The following is a 10,000-nucleotide window of genomic DNA, read 5'->3' as shown; positions in this document are numbered from 1 at the left end:
CTTGGCAGAAATACCTTGACTATGACAAGGACAGAGAGAAGACAACAAAAACAATCAATCCTTCTTTATATAGAAAGTGTCAAAAGAAAAGCAAGGGAATCAATCAACTAATTAAAAAATCACGACCATACATCGTTCTCTTCATTTCCTCTAACAGAAAAAAATTAAAACACATGATAAACCACATCAAACCTTTTAAGGACATGAAATTCAACAGAACATAACCCCCCCACCCCCTTTAATGAATGCCTCTCCATCTCTCCCCTATATACAAACAAATAGGAGGACGAAATTACACTATCAAGAGAACGCACAAAATCTAGGCTAAGTACTAGGTGATTCATAAACAAGACTAGCAGGGATGGGGAAGGGGGAGTGGTGGAGAAGGGGATGGGGATGGCTGGAGGTAAGAGGAAGAGATTGGAGAGGAAAGTGAGAAAGTAAAGAAGACTGAAAGAGGAGAGAAATCTGGAATAGAGAGGGAGGAAAGTGGAGATAGGGCTATAGGGGAAACAGAAATGGTGGGAGAGAGAGCAAGGAGATACAGAGTGAAAGGGTCAAAAGAGGGGAGAGGGGAGAAGAGAGAAGGGAGAAAGGGGAGTAAGAGAGGGGTGGAACAGAATGGGAAATAGTAGCGAGTCATAAGGAGAGGGAAGGAGAGTAAAGGAGGACAAAGGCTCTGGGGACTGGGCAGGAGTGAAGAGGTCCAAATGGTGTGGGAGATGTCGCTCAAGGAGTAAAGGCTGAATAAAAGCATACACCTAAATTCTGAACAAGTGAAGCTTAACTCTTACCTTCTCATTATTCCTCCTGGAGACAACACGATCCAGCCCATTGAAGGCCCCTGAGGCTACAAACAAGATGTTGGTTGTGTCTACCTGCACTGTCTCACCTCGGAGCTTACGCGGGGAATTGCGCTCGGGTACATTAACAATTGTACCCTCCAGCATCTAATACAGGACAGGAAAATAAGGGATGGGTAAAAAAAAATTGATGATTATAAGCATTCTTCAGTAACTAATTTACCATAATTCACTTCTCTTTTCATTATATTTATCATAACAATTCTCTCCCTTTCCCTTTCTTTGTCAATATCCAGTACTCTACCTTGAGCATGCCCTGCTGGACCCCCTCTCCCCCTACGTCACGCAGCTGGTGTATCCCTGGGACTGCACCAATTTTGTCCACTTCATCAAGGAATACAATGCCTGCAATATGGAAAAGGTATTAGGCTAAATGATGTTAAAAAACTAGAGAAATGGAGTATTACAGTAATGCTTTAAGTTAAACATAGTGTTACCCAATGGCAAGAATTCTCTTTGTATGAGTGTAAACATTCTGCTTTGGTTGTGAGGTGCTTGTGTATCAATTTTGAGAAAGAATGTACTGTAGGGCAGTCTCCTATGTGTTGCATTATAACGTTAATAGTGATAATAACAAGTACATGTATCTCACAACAATGGGTTGTTAAGCATTTATATCTCATGGGCTTTAGATTTCTGAGGTGAGCACAAAGCCAGGTGTCAGGAAGTATCCCTGGAGCAAAGGAATTATGTGAAAAGACCCACAGGATAGAAACATGGATAGAGGTAAAGGTTTTGAAGACAGAGGTAGGCATTCCTGTCAGGTCTAGGTACTTTGCTGGGGTCTAGTGACTGCAGTAATTAAGTATTCCATCTATCAATACGCTGAGTGGAGGAATATGGCACAAGGGTAATCTGGTTTGTAAGGTGTATCAAGGTTTTTATGTGAGATAACAATTTCAAACATGAACCACAAAAAAATTCAAATACAAATATGTGACATATCATAAATAAAATTACATAAAACAATTACACACAAATATCAAAGAAAAACAAGTTTGGAGTTGAAGAAAGAAGAAGAGCTTCTCACCTGTCTGAGCCTTCTCCACATTATAATTGGCATCCTGCAGCAGCTTGGCAATGACGGACTCAATATCCTCACCAACATAGCCAGCTTGAGTGAGCGTGGTGCAGTCACAGATGGCAAAGGGGACATCCAGGCACTGGGCTATGGTCTGGGCCAAGAGAGTCTTGCCTGGGAGAGCAAACAGAAAGATTCAGGGGCATGAAAACCGATCATAAAAGAATTATTTCAAAAATGTATAAATCAAGGATGAACAAACTCATAGGTCATTTAAATAATGATTGTATGAATAAAAATAATATTAACAACAAAATATAACAGGACTTTCAGCAAAATATAAACAAAAATGAAATACATATCTCCTGGGACCTACCTGAGCCAGTTGGCCCCAAGAGAAGAATATTACTCTTCTCTAGCCGGAGCATGTGTGTGGTCGCATCCAATATGTCTGATCCATGTAAACTGTTACTGCTGGTGACCGGTCGCTTTGAGGACTGTTGGTCTAGGGTCTGGCCCCCTTGCCCCCCCTGTTGCCCACCCTGCTGTCCCTGGTCAGTGTTCTGGAAGCCACTGACCCCTAGCGCATGGCTCTGGCTGATGCCAGCAATGTGCAAGAGGTCTGTAAGGTAGACAGGCAAGACAAAAAGAAAAAGAGTAAGAAATAGGTAATTGTGCTTATCTTGATAAGAATATAAACAATGGCAATAATATCTAAATGATTTCAGTCACCATCATTTTGTGACCACAACCCTTAATTTGCACAAAATTAGTATTCCTAAAACTAAATCTGGAAACAAAAGCATTTGCACACAAAATCTCATCATCCTTACACACATGATCTGGTTAAGAGTCCCTTATGATTTATTGAGCTAGATGAACCAGCTCTCATAAGAGGCACACCTAGAAGGAATCTCATGCTTTTTGCTCTCCAGCAATTGCTATGGCAAAGCTTCGATCACACACCACCTTCGCAAAAAGTGCTACACTTTCCAGTCAGGATTATAATGAGTTAATGATCTCCATTGTAAAAAAAAAAAAAAAAAAAAAAATCAGCAATCAGAAATTCTAACCAAACTGATATCTCAAGTAAACACAGTGCAGAAGAATACATAAGACACATATACACACACACGCAATTATTTAAAAAGAATGGTGAAGTTAGACATCGTAGACATATTTTCAGTGAAAAAAGAACAAAAGGTCAAACTAAAAAAGTTAAGAATAAAATGTGGTAAGTTGGATGTAATGAAATTTCATTTTCCAAATGGATATTTTGATGAAACCCTTCCTGAAACACTATAAGAGCTATAAACTTCCATCAATCCAAAATGTTACATAGTGATTTCAACATGGCAGATGGATCCTCCTAAGCTCAGCTCTCTCCCTCCCTCACTTACAAAATTACTTTAAAATAGCAACACAAGAACACACACACATACATACATGCATCTGCACAAACAAATGTGCACATACTAATACGTGCACATACCTAGAGTTCCAATATCTAGCAGCAGCAGAGTACAAAAACATGGCATTAATATTAATACATGGCAATGCAATGGACATAAATAAGTTACTAGCTCTTTCACAATAGCAATTTTTGGTAAGTTCAACTTCTGAGAAGTTTCATGCATAAACTTTTCAATGATTTTTGAACTTATGGAGATGCAGTCTGTAACACTGCAAGTGAGAGACAATAACAATGACAGAAAGGAAACAAAAGGCAAAGGGAACACAAATGGAAGGGGAAAGGGACAAGGAAACAGAGAGGAAGAGGTGCAGGAGAGAGAAAAGGTGCAAGGGATGAATGGAGTGGAAAAGTGGGGAGAGAAAAGGGAAAAAGTGAGAGGATGGAGAAGGAAGGATGGGAGGGGAGTGAAAAGGGGGTAAAGAGAGAGGTTTTTACCTACGAGGAATATAAAGATAATTGAATAATAAAAACAACAGAAACAACCTACAGTTTCCAACTTACTTCAGATCTCTCTCATTGTTTGCCTTTTGCTAAACCACCGATATGATCAATCTGATAATTCTTGCCATCCACCCACAGGCTTGTCTATCTGAGCTGATATCAGCTTGAACTTCCCCATTGCCTTTACTCACTCAATCTTTTATCATTTTACTTCTCTTTTTGTTTCTCCAATATCAACTCAAACTCATACTCCACTTCCACTCCTAACTCTCACTCCTTCTCCCTCTCTCTTACTCTTACTATCACAAGTACTTATTCTCACTCACATTTGTACTCTCCTATGTCCACCTAATTCTTTTATCTCCAACAAAGCATTTTCAACACATGCCCTTAATTTTCTTTTATCTCTAATCCATCACTTTTCTTAGCTTTCAAAAAAAAATTGCAAACATGATCTATACTGAGCAAGAGGAGACCACATCCCACAAAAGTTTACATCAGACAAAAAACAACCTGAACTTATTCATGCCAAACAACACAATGCTTTTTTGGGAAACAGACAATACATTCATCACAGTCTCTCTACCAGCAATACATACTGTCAAGTCTGTCCCCTTTTTGCAAGATATACTACCAGCAAAATGATGGCTAATCTTCACTAATATCTTTAAGAGAACTTTAAGCTCTTTCTTCATTTAAGTCTCATTCTGCTGAACAGTGACAGTTTAAAAAATATCAGTCACGGGATTAGGAAAGCAGTAGTAAATCTTATGATTAAAGCTTTATTTCAAGAGCCGAAAAGTTAATTTGTGATTTTAATGTTAGCTCAGAAAAATAGGAAAAACAGAAGAGTAAAAGGACAATTAGGACAAGAGAACCAGACACCTTCCTATTTCTGTGAAAAAAAGACAAGAGTTAGGACAAAAATACCCTTTCTACCTAATCCATCTTCATTGCATTGGCATCATCAGAGATAAGAATACCTGGAGCAATACCTACACTTAGGCAAAAAACATAATTGAACAATCACATTACCAATCTAAGATCTTACATTAAAAAACAAATACAATTTAACATCTCTAATCTATTCCCCTCAGATCCTTATCTTATCAGCTGTCAATGAGCCAAGTCCTACTGGTCACTGAACCTGTCACTTTTTGTGCGTTGGATGGCACAAGTATAAGCATCACCTCTTTCTTTTTTTACAAGTCTTCCTTATCAAAGTCAGATGACTCATCAATACTTGACAACACATTTTACATAAGATAAGGCATCAAGATAGTTTTAACCCCTGTCCTATCTCTAATTTCCGTGCCTGGTACACGTGACCACTTACTCAGGTTTATTTAAATAATGTTCTTTTTTCCTATCAATATAATTCTATATCCCCCTGTCTCTTCTTGAAATGACAACTAACAAATTCCCAAACAATCTCTCTTAACAACTCTTAAGGAACTTAAAAAAAAATTTAAAGCCCATACTTCCATGTCCTTTGAATATTATAATAAAAACAAGGTGAATTTCAAATTCCATCTACAATAAAGGAAAACTCATACATAGAGAACTATCTCATATATAAGAAATAAAATGTCAGTCCTTCTCAACCATATAAGGAAAATAACCAGCTTGTGCCTAAACAGTAGTCTAAAAGATTGTCCTATTCTTCTTTGAATGTGAAGACAATCCCAAGAAAACAATAACAAACACTTTATTCTCTTTACTGTAGAACACTAGCATCTAGCAAGCTACCAGTAGTGAGTTAGTGAGTTCATAGTGCGTGGATGTTGGGGGCCTGCACGCTCTACCAGCCCAAAGATGCCTTGTGTACATGTCTACTGACCCCTACCCCTGTTGGTGAGGCCCTGCGGGATGGTGGCTGTGTCCAGATGCAGGGGCTCTGACTTGGTCTGGGGTATGTTGTGGAAGATGCGCTTGTAGTGGTTGTAAACTGCCACACTCAGCACCTTTTTGGCACGCTCCTGTCCCACCACATGATTCTCCAGGTACTCATAGATCTGAAGGGGGAGGGGAGTGGGGAGGGATGACGAAACAGTTTGCTTGCGGGTCTAGGGTAAGTTGTTGCTTATCATTATTCACCTTTGCAATTTAGAAGGAAATATCAAGGCAATCACAGAGCAGAAGAGTGGATAATTTAGAATATCATGTTAGAACAATCATAGAACTGATCTAATTACCTGCACAAGGAATTACTATGTCTACAGATAACAGTCCAAAATGCATTCATTGATAATGAATTTTTGAACAATGCAGTATTACTTATAAGACCTATTTATATCACTACAGAGTTTAAAAGGAATATAAAATCCTTTAAAAAATAAACATATAAAACAAAACCCTTAGAAATACATACATCAAAACTATGAATCTATAAATAAAAGAAGGAAAAACTATTCATTCCCTTTTTCCCTCAATACCCACCTTCTTTGGTGGAGGAGGCGGTCTGCGACTGAAGGAAGCCTTGGGGTCATCACGCTTTTCCTTCTGCTTGCGCTTGGAGTCCACCTCTGACAGCACCACAAAGAAGTGATGACATTTCTCACACTTCACAAAGCGTGTCGAGGCTGTAAGTTGAAAATATGTCAACAATGAGTTCAATCTATAGCCATAAAGTAAATAAAAAAATTTAAAACAATAAATGGTAAACCAAAATCAGAATATGCCTGATATCCTTTCACAAGAAAGTGAGCGCACACACACACACGTGAGCGCGCGCGCACACACACACACACACACACACACACACACACACACACACACACACACACACACACACACACACACACACACACACACACACGCACGCACGCACGCACGCACGCACGCACGCACGCACGCACGCACGCACGCACGCACGCACGCACGCACGCACGCACGCACGCACGCACGCACGCACGCACGCACGCACGCACGCATGCACGCATAAAGAAATTAAAAGATAAAAGTACTTACAAACAAAAGTCTCCACATGGGTGCAAGGATCACCACACTTGGGACAACATAACTGATTCTTCTCGCTTTTCTTGCTCTGAGCATCCTTGTCATTACCGTCATCACCCCCTCCACTCCCATCCGTTGGCGGCCCAGCGGAGGACTGGCAGAGGGAAATGCAGGTGGAGATTGGCCGGGCGAACACCAGTGAGCATCTCTGGGGTTCACGACCTATGACACGCAAGCAGAGCACACCTGTGGGAGGAAGAATGGCTTGATAACAGCATTCCTAAATAGAGAGAAAATGGTGAATTTTTGCCATTCTTTGAAGCCACATCTATTTTTACATCATTTTTACATCTGATCTGAATACTTTAACAGTTAATTCAGTCAACCCCAAACTAAAGCAGGAGGTACAGTGAGATAGATTGTGACTTTGCTTTACACAGAGAATAATCATCATATCTTAAGCATAAAGGTAGCCAATACAATAACAATCAAATATGATGATTTTACAATAATAGTTTTTTTTTCAATAAGATTACCAAGATGATGATAACAGTAAGAAACAAATGATAAATTCTATCTAATTAAAACAATAGCATAATCCTATCATTAGAAGCAAAATAGAATGCTTCACCTTTATCATTCCAGTCTCACTATCAATAACTCAAGGACTGATAATCTAACATCAACAGGAGAAATAAAACTATAATATTTAAATACACAGGCTTCAGAGTGTAAGATAACTTTCCTTGGTTTCCTTTAATCTCCTTAAAAACATCACATAATTCTTATATTCTCAATCATTCATTCATCATTCACACCACACCACACCACACCAAACATGCTACACCCTAACCACACCACACCACACCACACCACACCACACCACACCACACCACACACCACACCACACCACACGCCACACCCTAACCACCCCACCCCATCCCCACCCCTCCCCTCCCCTCCCCTCCCCTCCCCTCCCCTCCTCTCTTCTCCCCTCCCCTCCCCTCACCTCACCTCACCTCACCTCACCTCACCTCATCTCATCTCCTAACCTCATCTCATCTCCTCATCTCACCTCATCTCATCTCCTAACCTCATCTCATCTCCTCATCTCATCTCATCTCATCTCACCTCATCTCATCTCATCTCATCTCACCTCACCTCACCTCCATAAACAATATATTTATACACATATATATTCATATTCATTCATCTTCACAATCATATTCAAACTGCATTTGCATTCACATTCAAATTATAAATCACAATCACCTCATAAAAAATATCATAACCATACCAACATTTACACTCTCACTGTCCTGTGGCGACCTTTTCCCATGGCTTCCTCTCTTGCCACTAACAAAAGACACTGAGGTCTGTCACTGGTGCCAACAAGTTCCCGGGCCTCCTTCACTTCAGTACATGACACTGAAAAAGGGCTCCCTGATGCACTGGAAAATGATCACTCCTGGTTTGAGAAGAAAATCCCTCATTATCTTTGCATGTAAAGAATATGTATGTAAGAAAATTATCTCTATAAAACCCTTAATCAATCAAAACAAATGTATTTCTAATCATCTTTATCTAACTGTTCAACAATCTTATTCTCTGATATTGATGCTTCTAGGAAAATAAAACATTTGCCAATTGTTCTCTTAAGGGGGCAGCTGCGACAAAATTAAAAAAAAAAAACTTGAAAATTTTTAAAAATACTTGATTTTTTTTTTAATCTCCTGTAATCTAGTAGTTACTGCCATTAGTACTTTGCAAAAGGGGGGACAATGTACCAGCTACACTTCAGAATACCATGTGAATGCCACAGAATGCAGCAAGATTGTTGCAGAGATAAGAATTCTCAAAAAAAAAAAAAAAAAATTAGAGGGAAAAGTATCCTCAACTTCAGAGCCTGATATCTCAAAACTACACTTTTGTCAGCACTTTTTAAATTCATCCATAAATACTTGGGCGATTCTAATGTGGTTTGGATAATTTGAAAGTTGAATAAATTTGCGATGGTTTTGTTAAAGAAAATTTTCAGTTTAGGTAATAGAAGTCCATATATTATATCATGATGTTCATAAGACTGAACATTTAGAAAAAAATTAATTCCCACTAAACTATAAGGAAATCTAAAAATCCGGTCTATGCAAGTTTTAGGTATTGCTATAGAGTATAGGTGGTACTTTTTTCAGTGTGATTTTAAAGATTTTGTGATTGTTCAGAAACTTTTTTTTATTAAATAACTTCATATTTTATTATCCAAATGATTTGAAAATTGGTGGTGTTTATCACTTTATATGTATGTATAGCACATTAAAAAATCACAAAAATCTGATCATAACTGATGGCTCCCTTAATCAGTAACCCAGTAGTACATAAAGAATCTCTTGTTCCTTCATGTGACCAAATGTGTATTAAATTGGTATTCATTATGTCACCTTTATAATCTTTCATTATAAAATGTACTGAAACAACACTGTAAATGTAATCATCCAACAGTCTCGTCAATAAGAATCCCACTTTGAGATTGCTCCTTGCCATGATTTTGCAAAGATGCCCCATCTCCTTTGGTCCTCTTGCATATTTCCCAGTCCAGTCCTGCTCTCATCACTTACCCTCATCTTTTCCCATTTTCGGTCTTTCTCCCTCTATCCCTTTATTTCACCCGTTTCATGTGCCATTCTCTCAATTGCTCCTGACCAGTCATCTTCTCCCCTTTTCTCTTAATTCCTGTTATCCTCTCATCTTCTTTCCCTACCACTCCACTTACCATTCACAGTAGCAGTCTTCCCGTTGCGCACAGATAGTAGTCTGCGCAGGGAACGAGCTCCCCATCTCACACTGGACATGTCTCTTCCTAATCCTTAGTAATCTTTCAAGGTGTGGTAATTGTTTCTTGATTTCTTACTCTCAACAGTATTTTGCTTCGTTTTGAAGTTTTTGTTTTTTCTTTATCAACAGGAATCTGGAAGAAATAGATATACCTAAGTACATGATTTGTGAGACTGATGTGTTAGTAAAGCCATGAGTCAAACTGATTTATCAATAAGAAAATTATGACTAGTTATATGTGTAAATAATTGGATAATTTGAATTCTATGTGATATCTAGAATTGATATTGTGCCTTTCTTAGGCATGTGTTAAAATATTTCGGATGATTTTCAGAGTGTAAACATCACTTCTAAAGTAATACATTAACAATATAAGAAGCAAGTAAAGGTATTAAAACAAAAGAATCTGTA

General features: G+C 38.6%; 1 protein-coding gene across 4 annotated transcripts in view; it reads right to left on the bottom strand.

The window, feature by feature from the left end:
* The window catches only part of ClpX (Caseinolytic protease chaperone subunit), a 21,770-nt gene that overhangs the window by 10,506 nt on the left and 1,264 nt on the right, over positions 1-10,000 (bottom strand). For 2 of the 4 annotated variants that reach the window (XM_070127159.1, XM_070127158.1), the window contains exons 2-9: positions 9,528-9,722; positions 6,770-7,003; positions 6,239-6,381; positions 5,640-5,814; positions 2,261-2,506; positions 1,894-2,058; positions 1,108-1,208; positions 795-950 (exon numbers count right to left, since the gene is read on the bottom strand). In XM_070127159.1, the coding sequence (XP_069983260.1) occupies positions 795-950; positions 1,108-1,208; positions 1,894-2,058; positions 2,261-2,506; positions 5,640-5,814; positions 6,239-6,381; positions 6,770-7,003; positions 9,528-9,606 (1,299 nt within the window). In that variant the 5' untranslated portion in view covers positions 9,607-9,722. The remainder of the gene's footprint in view (positions 1-794; positions 951-1,107; positions 1,209-1,893; positions 2,059-2,260; positions 2,507-5,639; positions 5,815-6,238; positions 6,382-6,769; positions 7,004-9,527; positions 9,723-10,000) is intronic. The other 2 variants (XM_070127161.1, XM_070127160.1) reach the window with 1 other exon arrangement.

The sequence above is a fragment of the Penaeus vannamei genome, chromosome 11 (assembly GCF_042767895.1).
Source record: "Penaeus vannamei isolate JL-2024 chromosome 11, ASM4276789v1, whole genome shotgun sequence".
In the NCBI taxonomy this organism is placed as follows: Eukaryota; Metazoa; Arthropoda; class Malacostraca; order Decapoda; family Penaeidae; genus Penaeus; species Penaeus vannamei.
The sequence above is the reverse complement of the archived record's forward strand: the minus strand, read 5'-3'. Positions and strand labels throughout refer to the sequence as shown.